We start from the raw sequence: 12,732 nt of genomic DNA on the forward strand, positions 1-12,732 counted from the left end.
CGTCTTTGTGGGTCAGTTTCTTAGTTGAGGTTCAGGCCTGGTTCTGGCACATAAACTGCCTTTCTTGCCCTGTAGAATGACTCCTGCAAAAAAAGAGACAGGGTAGGGTTGCCATATTTCAAAAAGTAAAAACCAGGACACCCCAAAAGTTTAGGAATACCGCAAAATTGTTGAGCTTTTTTAGTCACATGCTTTTTCGATTGCCTTGCCTAAGATCCAGGACAAAGCGCTGACTTTCTGAAATTCCCCCTGGGCATCAATTCCACCTTTGAAATCCTGGTAATGTCCGGGAAAATCCGGACACATGGCAGCCCTAGGACAGAGTGAGTGTAGCTCTGTTGATTCACCTGGACCTCTCCAGTGGTTTTTGATACCATCAACCATGGTATCTTTCTAGAGAGGTTGTCAGAGTTAGGGGGTCAATGGATAAGTAGTGTACACCAGATCAAATGCATCATACGCCATTTTTGTCTGTTTTAGGAAATGTTCCATAAATGTCACCCAGTGCACTTTCTAAATTCAAGATTCCTTGGAGTCAATGATAAGAGTGTGTCTTTCCAAAAGTAAGTTTGGTGCTCTGCCTAGCCTAATGGCATACTGATATGTATTGGGGGAAAATTTATTAGCATGAGAAAATTTGTTGTAGACTTCAGAGTATGATGAGAGACTTCAAAAAAGTACACCAACTGAGACAGGGCAACATTATCAAAGGACATGGATACTGCCTGATGCTGAACACTGAACATACTTTTTTAAGCAAAATGTTTTGACAAAATAGTAGCATACATCTAGTTTGTAAAATAGATATTTTTCATTTATTAATAGTCTAGTGTTCGCCAGAGGCTTATATAAGGCAACTTAGTGCTTATACTTCTGAGAAAACTTTTTGGTTAAATATTCTAAGGTCTCTCACATTTTGAACGTGCCTCTTGCTTCCAGTTCACGATTATCATTTGTTACACCTTTGACATGTTTTGTGGGTTCTATATTTTGCTGGCCCAGTTTAAGACTGGAGCCTGGGAGTTAAGACATTTTCTCCATTATCTTTTCCACTATACATAATTTGGGATTAACAGAAGTAAATTTGCATAGCAGAAATGGTAAGGGGCTGTAAATAAAAGGCACCTGTGCCAGTTACTTTACTGACACAGGGGGAGACAGACAGAAAAGAAAAAATAAATATATTTAGCCTATTTGGCTATTCACACAGGGGTTCCGTCTGCTGGAATGAAGGCAGGAATGCCCCTCAGTAAATGCCTCCCCGATGCATAAGCAGGTGGCCCAGAGGAAGTGGTACTTGCTTCACTCTGTTGCTTCATTCAATTCTCTCCTGCCAAGCCTTGTTACCCACTGCATTCGCTGCTCCAGAGTATCTTGTTTGACTCCTCACAGCCAGGAGGAGGAGCCTTTATTGTACTGGGAATGTCTCTCTGTAGCTCCATCACCAACACCTGCCTCTTTGTCTGAGCCACTGGGAGCTACACTCAACTAATTGTAAGGAAATAATGTTGCTTTGCCCCCTTTGCATGGATATAATCTAGTATTTAAATTTTGTAGATGCTTGTCTTTTACAGAGCTGCTTCCTCTGAGCAATTGCCTGCTCAAGCCTATAACCTTTTTGCGGAAAACTGTGTCCAAGATGCTTACCTTTTGCAGCTTTTAAAATATGCAGACAGTGTCAGTAATTGGGTTGCTGCTGAAATTGTAACAAGCTACAGCTCTAAGGTTTGCAGTCCTCTTTTTCATGATTGCTTTTCGTGTGTATTGATAATTTATTTGTGGTTGACCCTTCTTATGCAGTTATTTTGTCTGTGTATGATCTGAATTCCTGCCCACCTAAAGTGCAAGTAGATAAATAGGTACCGCTTTATAGCGGGAAGGTAACGGCGTTTCCGTGCGCTGCGCTGGTGCCGGCTCGCCAGAGCAGCTTCGTCACGCTAGCCACGTGACCCGGAAGTGTCTTCGGACAGCGCTGGCTCCCGGCCTCTTAAGCGAGATGAGCACGCAACCCCAGAGTCGGTCACGACTGGCCCGTACAGGCAGGGGTACCTTTACCTTTATGATCGGAATGGGCTCAGGTGGCGCTGTGGTCTAAACCACTGAGCCTCTTGGGCTTGGCGATCAGAAGGTTGGTGGTTCGAATCCCCACGACGGGGTGAGCTCCCGTTGCTTGGTCCCTGCTCCTGCAAACCTAGCAGTTCGAAAGCACGTCAAAGTGCAAGTAGATAAATAGGTACCGCTGTGGCGGGAAGGTAAACGGCGTTTCTGTGCGCTGCTCTGGTTCACCAGAAGCGGCTTAGTCATGCTGGCCACATGACCCAGAAAAACTGTCTGTGGACAAATGTCGGCTCCCTCGGCCAGTAAAGAGAGATGAGCGCCACAACCCCAGAGTCTTTCACGACTGGACAACTGTCAGGGGTCCTTTACCTTTACAATCTGAATAAGGTTCTCAGCCAGTAGGATGAAGTAGCCATAGTGGCTGCAAGAGGTTTAACATTCAAAGGAAGAGGCTTCACTTGAAATGCAAACATTAGCTCCTGATAGAAGGGTTTTTGTTTTTTTTACCGTACTGTGGCAGGGAGAGAGAGTGAAATTTCCGTTGCTCTCCCTAACAATCCCAAGGCTTCTGTTTACATAACAAAATATATTCTTTATTCTTTTTCCTGGTTAAACTGCTGGGTTAGAGTATACAGTTCCTTTAAATCATTGTTTTGTGTGGTTGCTTTTAGCAATGTTGAGATTTATGTATACTGCCATTGATTTATTGACATTATGTTGATATTTGTATCTGTTTATATTACATTTTGATTATCTTTAATAATATTGTTCATTTGATATGATGTGATCTGCTTTGTGCACAATCTTGTGGAAAACCAAGGTCACACCTGTAACATATATTTTAATGCACACATTTATACTACTTTAAAACCCATGGCTTTCCCCCAAGAATCCTGGGAACTGTTGCTTGCCCAGCACCCTTAACCATCGCAGTTCCTAAGATTCCTTGGTGGAAGTCAAACATTTCAAATAAGTTCTACACAAGAGTGGAGTCAGTGGCATTAATGAACCCGAGTTAGTCCTTAACATCAGTAGATTTGCTCTGAGTAGCACTAGCATTGAATACTACCCTGTGTGCTTTAAATGTATGGTGCAGATGCGGCCTAAGAAATGAATGAATACATTCAGTATGTTCTGGCAGAAGGCGGCACCTCTTCCTATAACAGTACAGAGATATCCTGGAGAAGTGTTGCACAGGACTGAAATGCATCTAACAATGTAGTATTTATTATAGGCATCTTTGTTTTTAGGGTTTTTTTTAAAGGGATGGATTAGCTATACAGGCTTTAGAAATTCATAGCTGCTAGAGATTAGGTTCATTCATTTGCATCCTTGCAAAGGCCTGTCATGAGCTAGGCATGTAGTAAAAATTTGTTTAATTAGCCTTCTGTTTCATGAATGCCAAGATTTCCTGTTTATATTCTTAAACACACAAACCCACACGGTAGCAGCTGTTTGGGCTGTATTGCTCTTCTGTTTTCCTCATGAGTCACAACCAAATACCGGGAGGGGCAAGACGCAGGGACCTCAGTGTGGTGTGCTTTGTGCCAGCACACTGTGCTGGGCTTCAGACACCTTCCCCTCTTCCTCTTGGCGAGGGCAGTGATATATGGTGTTGGAAGGCTGGCAGAGCAACTCAGCTCCACTTGCAGTACAGCTGCTGCTGCTGCTGCTGCTGCTGCTGCACACACAGAGAGGAGAGAGGATATTTTGCTAAGCAAAACACAAACTTCTGAAAAAAAAGAGTAGTAGTAGTTAGAGTTGCAAGTATGCTCCTATGACTTTCTGAAGTGGGTATTAGAATTCACCTTTAATCTTGCGTTATAAATATGTTCTTGCCATCAAGGGGCTTTTTCCCATGCTTGAGATGAAAAGATCTCTATCTAAAGTTAAAGTTTATAAAATGTTATTTCACACTAATTTGGTCAGGGTTGCCGTATTTAAGATAGCCACAGCTACATGGTTGCATGAACCCATCTCTCATTTTTATGATTCAGGGCATGATTCCACCTTTCATTAAATTTGCTTTATTGGAATGTTATGTTCTGCAAGTGTTGGCAGAAGTGTACAGTTGACATATCTTTCTATTAATGTTCAAAAAAATATCTGGGACCAGGAGCAGATCAGTAGATAAAACTGCTAAGCCGCTTGCCTTTCAACAATCCCCTTCTGGTTCAATAGGAGACTGCAATTTGCCATAATTGCATCTGTTGGCTTTACCATTCATACTGACTTTCCTTTTAAAAAGTAATTTACCAATAAAACGTCACCGTTTCTCACAGTGTGATGAAATATCTGTCATCTATTTGTACATGTGTGGCAGCAAGTTGAATTTGGCAGAAATGGAGATGAATGCTTTTCCTTTGTTCGTCTCTGCACATAGTCCATTGACAATGGGTGCAATCTTTTAGTAATCCAGAAACAAATGAGGCATAACATGACCAAGTCTATGGAACTCTTTAAGAGTATTATTGAGAACTATTGTTTTAGGATGCAATTTAGAGGGGAAAAGAGAGAGAGAGAGAGAGAGAGAGAGAGAGGTGGAAATGCTTTTCTTGTGCTCTGTTGAGTGCCCCTAGAGTGTAAAGGTTGGGTAAAAGTCCCATAAATAAACTAAGTTATGGAGAAAGACCCATATCTCTGCCCCTAGGTTCAGTGCATGCTCTAACAAGATGAGGATCCTCTCCTCATCACTCGGTCACCCATTTTCTTCTTGCCAATGTGGCAATCTCTTATGGCCACAGTCTTGCAAGCTCCAGTTCTTTCTTTGGCTTTAGTTCCAGCAAATCAGCATGGCCTTTTCATTGGCAGTGTTGTAATTTGTGACTCTGCTGGTTGCAGGAATCTCCTGGAAACCAGCTGCTCTCCATAATTCTACAGCCAATGTCCTGGTTGTCAATTGCCTACAGGGGTCTTGCAGCGCCAGACTCCCAGCAGCTGCATGCAGAAGGAAATGGCATTGGAAGGAGTTTTGTTTGTGCATTTATCTGCCCCATTTATATCCCAAAGGGAAATCCTAGTATAATGTATAAGAACCACTGCACTTCACTGCCTTTTTCCTTCATGTGCACAGATGATACATGTCAGGATTTACTTGGAGCCATAATAAGCTTTCTTATCCAATTTCAATACTTTAGGGAGGAAACATATACAGTAGAGTAATTGATGAGCTGATGAGTTTCCTAACATATAAAATAATAGAAATGCAATTTATATGCCACTGATGCATGACATTTTTATAAATTGGGTGCTGTTGTGATAGGCTCGATTCATTTAAATATTTTTAGCAGGTTTAAAAGGAAACCATAAAAAGTTTGCATTGTTGGCATGTTTGCTGAAAAATATTGGTTTTTGTTTTGTTTGCCATATTCCAGGGGTTTAACTTCAAGAAGGCTGATAATTTTAACAATTTCTTTCTGGTTGATATTCTGTAGAAATTTGGAAATGCTTTAATCTATCACATTATCCACCTTTTTTCAAAAAAACAAAACATAACCAAAAACACATTTCCCCCACTCCCTCCCCCTCTTTTTTTAAATGAGGCCTCTCAAGATGATGGACTGATATAAAAGTAAACAGGACACATGTATGGTGCTTTGTGTTGCATGACATTGAAAATGAGAGGAATCAATGGAAAGCAACACTTAAAACCTAATGAAAGAAAACATACTATGTAGCACATTCATGTATTGTCTCAGTTCTTCAGCCAATGCGGCCCAGATGTGTTTGTGCCATAGTTTCATTAGCTGAGTCCAACTTGCCAATTCAAGAGGTCCAAATCCCAGATATTTCTATTATTAAAATATATTACCAGTGCCAGGTTGCTTTGCAGGACTGTTTTAACTTTATACTATATACACAAGAGTGGCATGGGGTCCGTACACCCTGTCTTCCTATTTCATATGTTGATTCATTTTGTCAATTTGAGAATTCTTGTTCCTATCATTTTGATAGCATCAACCTCAATCAAAGAATAAGTTAGATTCTTTTTTCAACATGCACAGCAGAAAATTTGTTAGCTGTTCTTTTAATAGCTTTCCATGTTTCTATCTATAGCATTCTTCAGAAATGCACATAGTTGTTGACTGGCAACCAGAAAACAAGCAATTAGAGAACAGCTACTTTTCCTGTTGTTGAGTAAGAAATGTGATCAATACAGGGTTTTACAGAATAAAGATGTCATGAAATAAGTGTTCCATGATACCTGTTTCCAACATGTAAAGCAATATTTGATAATTATATAATTTTATATAGTCAGCTCTAAAAGTCAACCTTTTTTGCCAGCTTATAGATGGTAGATAATGCATTTCCATGCATTGGGTTGTTCTGCAGTTAGCTGTTTTCATTTTCCTCCTTAGAACAACCTGCCATCTCTCATTGCCTAACAATATGTATAGTAATAGGTTCACTGGTGCCTCAATGTGAGGGTTTCCAAGCATACATCTCACACACACATTGGCACTGAATATCAGCACGTTCTATAAAACATGTATTATTATTTTTATTCCAGATGCAGGTGAACTTGCTATCAAAATTCCTCTTCATTGCAAAATGTTGCTATGAGCAAAGAAATTTTGCTACCGTGATGCAAATCCTAAAAGGACTGGAAAACCTCATTGTGAGACAATTACCAGTGAGTAAGCATTCACTTTGCAATTCATCCAGATATTGTGGTTTTATAATTTATTTTGGATGGGCAATATGTTGAATTGCAGCTCAAAGTCCAAGCTTCAGAGGACTAACACTTTGCTTAATTTCCTTTTTCCCCTAAGGTTTGGAAATGCTTGTCTTCTAAAGTGTCTGAAATAATGGAAGAACTAAAGGCTGTTGAGGTATTGCAAAAATATAATCTCTTATATGAATTGTGGATAGGTACAGGAGCCACCTTCAAGTTATTCTTTTTTTCTTCCCCTACCATTTCTCCGCTTCCCAGAAAATCCAGTTTTAGTAAAAAAAATGCACATACTTTTTTTCTTTTCTAGGGAAATTTGAGGAATCTGTAGAAAGCTGAAAGCAATGGAACTTGCACACCTCTCATTTTGGATTGTGCCAAATAGGTTGGATCCAGAATTGGTTAGGTGAAATTAAGTTCCATTGAAATCATTGATACTTAACTTAGTCTACTCTACACTTACTGTTCACACTGTTTTTAATGGGTCCTGAATCCAACAAACTTAATGTGGATCTAACACATTATGTTTAGCACAATATTTATTTATTTTACATTTTACGCTTGTCCCAGTATTACTCCTAAGAAGCTCAGGTTTCCTCTTTTATCCCCTCTACAATCTTGTGATCCTAGGGGAGACTTTCTCAAACAGTGAGCTTTCATGATTATGGGGGGAATTTAAGCCAGATTTCCCTAGTCAGAGCTAGAGCCTCTTATCTTCTGAACAACAAAGCTTTTTGTTCTTTGCCCCTGCTGATTGGTTTTACCTGTCCCTCAAGATAACTCATATTCAAATTCTTTGCTATAAAGAACATTCACAAATTCTGGATAGTGATTGGTGGAGGAATTGGAAAATCATTCAGGAAAGGAATCCCTACCTTTGTTTCCGAATAGCTTTTATCTTACTAGATTCAGTATAACTGAGAAAGTCAATCAGTCCATCAATTGTATGTTATCTAATACACACATCTGGAGCTATGTCCTACTGAAACTAATTGGGATTATTTCTGACTAGACATGCATAGGGTTTTGCTGATTATAATCTTTAACTTGTAAACAGAAGTAGTTGTCTTACCACTAACTTTGCCCCCTGGACTCTGGCTTCCTAAATCCAGAAGTGCTTCTTGTTGAAAATCTAGTAATTCTCTTGGCCTGACTACAGTTTCTGAAATACATTCCAGAGGGCCCTCAGTTCCAGTGAAATAGATATGCGGCCACTTCAATTGTTTAAGATGTTACATTGCCCTGTCCAGGTTTACCTGACTGGAGATAAAGCTTTGTAGACTGAGATCTAGCATTAAAATAAGTTTCCAGGCTGTGTCATGCCAATCTCTTACTCAAGTTAAGCTTCAGTTACTCGTCTGCATTATTTCCTTCTCTAATCCTGGTTCTTTTCCCTAAAACACTGTTGCACTGAGCATGTTCTGTACAGTGCCCTAAAGCCCCCATCAGATTGATCTTTTATGCCATGTACTAACGTGTCTGTATATGTATCTATACAAATTATACCAGGTGTTTTTAAAAAGTGACAGCTTGTGTTTAATGGAAGGAGAGAGATTTAAGACTTCACCAACAATTCCATCAGCCCATGTTCTGGCAATGCATGTTCAACAGCTTGAAACTGGAGGATTTACGATGAGAAATGGGACATATAAATGGACTAAACTTAGGTAATCTTACTAATGCCACAGAATTCTTCACAAATCAATATAGAGCAATGGAAACCTTAAAAGTACATTCAGTATTTGGCATCTCACTATAGGTATAAAGGTAAAAAGAGTTGACTTGGTTTGATTTCATTGTATAATGCCTTGTGTGCATCTACCAAAAAACCGTTTAAAAATATGTATTATATACATATTAAGTCTTTTCTGTCCTTTATCAGCTAGGAAACTAACTCATTTCTTTAATTTTTTTTGTTTTAAGAAACATTGCGAAAGTTGTGAGCCAGGTTCATGCACTGCAAGAAAACCACTACTTGTTTTCTCCAGATCACCGGCTGCAATATTTCTTAAGACACAGAATAGCATCTTTTAGTGATGCAGACATCTCTGCCTTAGCAGCAGACAACTATGCCAACTTTTACCAAATACCAGCTGAAAAGCAGTCTCGGAAAATCCAGGACACACTGCATAGGATGAAGGCAATGTTTCAATAACTGCTTATATTTCATCCTCAATTTTTTAAGGTTTAAATAATTTACTTTTTGTAGTAATTGGTCCATAAATGTATCATCTCAGCAGTGACTGAGCTCTATTTATGAATGTTTCAGTTTGAAAAATCCGAACATTAAGCAAAAAGGGCAAGATTCCTACTGTGTTGCTCACTTGTCAAGTAGCAAGTTGCCATCATATGAATTTGTCAAAGCTGTGTGTCATGTGAGGAAATTAAATATTAAGTCCTTATTGTTTTGTTTTAATTTTGTCTGAACAGTGGAGTTTATTGGACAATATGAGTGCTATATTTATATCAAGTTTGAGTATTTATTATCTTGTCAGGAGGTATATTAATTTTGGGTTGAGATTTGCTTTTCCTTTAGGAAAAACAAACTGATCTCTTGCAGTATGAGTTATTTCTATCATAGAATAAGAGGTGCTAAATGTGGAAAAGGAAGGCCAGTATACATCTCTACATTTCAGTAAGGCTTGTAATTGCCTCAACTATTCCATTTCCAAACAATGAACTCATTATCCACCACTGTTCTTTGAACTGGCCCCATTCTACTTTCAGAGCCTATTGAAGAGGTGATTTTATTCAAGATTTCACTTGAAATGAATGCTGTGCCAAAAAGGCATTTTGATGCTTTCTGCTAAAAGCTTATTCAAGCCATTACATGAGCCTCCCCTTTGGTGACCTTTCAAAGGACCTTACAAAAGGGGGTGAAATTATGTTTTTGCAGGCCTATCCCTTGATCTGAATGGATTTTTTTGGGGGGGAGGGACACATCCCTGTTAACAAGCCAACCAGACCAACACCTTTTTATTTTTGCCACAGTGTACTGCAATAACATAAATTTCACAACATGGCAAAATATGAATTGTTAGCCTGGTTACCTCTTATTTCCTATTCAACATGGATGAAGGCAATGGATTGAATTTACTTACCCTCGTTGACGTCTTCGCTTGGGGCACAATCGAGCGAGGCAGGCCAGAATTTCAGAACCTCAAGAGAGCTCCAGCTCAGTGTCCAGACTGGACAGCATTCTGCTCACACAAGGCCTGATTCCCCCTGGTAGCAACAACAAACATTGGTAACATTGAAATCACAGACCACGTCCCAGTAGAAGCTACCTTCAAAATAGGAGAGGAACAAACTACCCCATCATGGTTCTTCAGCCCCATCCTAACCACAAACCAACTAGCTCAGGGGTCAGCAAACTTTTTCAGCCGGGGGTCTGTCCACCGTCCCTCAGACCATGTGGAGGGGCCGGACTATATTTTTTGGGGGGAAATGAACAAATTCCTATGACCCACAAAGAACCCAGAGATGTATTTTAAATAAAAGTGCACATTCTACTCATGCAAAAACACGCTGATTCCCTCCAACTTTGCTAATAGAAAAGTATTATGTTTCTCTTTACTTTGTTTTTTTTAATAAGTAACTTGTGTTTTGTGCTTAAGGAGACAGATAGATCCTGGTAACTGCTGAACTTTGTTTTCAGAATTGGAACCAGCCATTGTTTTTCCATACAATCCTAGGTGTAACCTGAGACCTGCATAGCAGGAGACCTGGGAGAAGCTAAGCCAATCAATTTTGCAATCTTCTTTCCTATCTATATTCCAGCCTCTGTATCCATGAACCCATCCATCTTAATGTAGAATGCCAGAGCAGCTAAGTGCCTTGAAATAGACCTTGCTGCCAACTGCCTCTCACTTTATGTCACTGCAGGAGCCAGCTGTGCATGTATAACTACCCCCCACTTTGTGCCTGGACTCCTCAGTTCTTTGAAGCACTTGCATGTCTCACCCTAGTTCTGGGTGCCAGTGATAACTGGATGGCTCTGTGTCCTTGGCAGTCAACGTACTACAGTGCCTACATTGCATCAGGCAAGAATGAGAAGGCATCATTTGTGATGCTTTTAAAGCCCAGCACATGTTTTGCTGTGAAGCCACTTTACAATGCTCAGAACACTTCATTGCTGTAAGGAAGGTTGACTGGTACTGTATGGTATAGAATGAGATTGGCTTGCTGAAAACCACATTGAGTCTACAGGCATTAAATCTTGCATTTCTATCAACCCCTCTCTCTTTCCTTCAAGGGCCTTAGTAATGACAGTTGTAGTTAATTGTTTCCTCTGAAGAGTTAACAAGGTAGAACTGTATGGAAGCTTCTATCTTTCAGTAGCCTCCCAGTGAAGAAGCTGAGGTTTAGCCTTACCAAGTCTAATAATCAGACAAAACTTTGGTAATTAGTTTAAATAAATAAAGCTACCCCCAGTATGTATACTAGGGTACTAAGATACCCACCCACTTCTTGTTGTTGTTTAGTCGTTTAGTCATGTCTGACTCTTCGTGACCCCATGGACCAGAGCACGCCAGGCACTTCTGTCTTCCACTGCCTCCCGCAGTTGGGTCAAACTCATGCTGGTAGCTTCGAGAACACTATCCAACCATCTCGTCCTCTGCCGTCCCCTTCTCCTTGTGCCCTCCATCTTTCCCAACATCAGGGTCTTTTCCAGGGAGTCTTCTCTTCTCATGAAGTGGCCAAAGTATTGGCACCTCAGCTCCAGGATCTGTCCTTCCAGTGAGCACTCAGGGCTGATTTCCTTAAGAATGGATAGGTTTGATCTTCTTGCAGTCCATGGGACTCTCAAGAGTCTCCTCCAGCACCATAATTCAAAAGCATCAATTCTTCGGCGATCAGCCTTCTTTATGGTCCAGCTCTCACTTCCATACATCACTACTGGGAAAACCATAGCTTTTACTATACGGACCTTTGTTGGCAAGGTGATGTCTCTGCTTTTTAAGATGCTGTCTAGGTTTGTCCACCCACTTAGGCAGCCCTGAAAGTGGATTATGCCCACAAACTCCTAAACTTGCCTAACCTTCCCTAGGTTATGAGTCTAAATAATGGATAGCTAATTTGTTGCCATCCAGATGTTAGACTCTCAACTCCCATCATCGCCAGCCAGCATTGCCTATGATAAAGGGTGATGGGAGTTGTAGTCCAGCAACATCTGGAGGGCCAAGGGTTCCACATCCCTGGTCTAGTCCAATGAAGGCCTAGCAAGGCTTCCCTTCCTATGCTAAAAAGGGCATCTGTGGAAATCCAGATTCAGAAGAGCAGCTACAGCAAAGACCCTCCAGAGCCATATTATTCTGGAAATGGCAATCCTGAGCTTAGCCTCTTCTCCTTTCTGACCTGTTGAGATCAAAACCTGCACACAATTAACAAACACTGATTTCTTGTGGTGTTTCATTCCAGTTGGTCTTGCTTTCTTTATATCCTCTCAATACTTTTCCTTGATTACTGAGCTATTTGTGTATAACTTTGAAACCGCCTTGCATTTCTTGTGTGTTACCAGTTTTATTGTACTAATTTTGAGTGTGCATATTCTCCCTCTATTTTAATACATTAATCCTGACACTATGGTTTTAGACAGTTTTTGTATTGAAACAAAAAGAAAAGTTGTGACAAAATAAGTATCTTAAAATATTCATTATACTTTCTCATTAGCTATTTTCCTGTTGCATTTCAATAAAGTTAATTACTTTTTTCTGCCTGTATATATCTTTTGCAGCAGAAAATTGCATCTGAAAGAGTTAAAGCCATCATTGCTAAAAATTAAAAAATGCTACTCATTCATAAGCAGTTCATCAAGCTCGAGTTCTCATTAAATTAACTGCAGTGTAAAATAAATTATTTGCTTTAAAATACTCTATTTTCAGATGACAAGCCATAATATCCTATTTTATTGGGTTTGTGTGACTATATAATATTTGAAATTCCTTTGAGGTTCCTTATACTGAAATCTGTTTTTTCCCCAATCAGGTATTTAACATGCG

The 12,732-nt window shown here is 39.9% G+C and overlaps 1 protein-coding gene across 11 annotated transcripts in view; it reads left to right on the forward strand.

Annotated features, from left to right (window-relative positions):
• The window catches only part of KNDC1 (kinase non-catalytic C-lobe domain containing 1), a 70,768-nt gene extending 61,636 nt beyond the window's left edge, over nucleotides 1-9,132 (forward strand). For 7 of the 11 annotated variants that reach the window (XM_081007115.1, XM_081007116.1, XM_081007112.1 and 4 more), the window contains 6 exons: nucleotides 481-563; nucleotides 1,575-1,725; nucleotides 6,569-6,691; nucleotides 6,831-6,890; nucleotides 8,240-8,397; nucleotides 8,654-9,132. In XM_081007115.1, the coding sequence (XP_080863241.1) occupies nucleotides 481-563; nucleotides 1,575-1,725; nucleotides 6,569-6,691; nucleotides 6,831-6,890; nucleotides 8,240-8,397; nucleotides 8,654-8,885 (807 nt within the window). In that variant the 3' untranslated portion in view covers nucleotides 8,886-9,132. Of the gene's footprint in view, nucleotides 1-480; nucleotides 564-1,557; nucleotides 1,726-6,568; nucleotides 6,696-6,830; nucleotides 6,891-8,239; nucleotides 8,398-8,653 lie in introns of those variants that run through there. The other 4 variants (XM_081007117.1, XM_081007120.1, XM_081007119.1 and 1 more) reach the window with 4 other exon arrangements.
• The last annotated feature ends 3,600 nt before the right edge of the window (nucleotides 9,133-12,732 follow it).

The sequence above is a fragment of the Podarcis pityusensis genome (assembly GCF_964106645.2).
Source record: "Podarcis pityusensis genome assembly, chromosome: 5".
NCBI lineage: Eukaryota > Metazoa > Chordata > Lepidosauria > Squamata > Lacertidae > Podarcis > Podarcis pityusensis.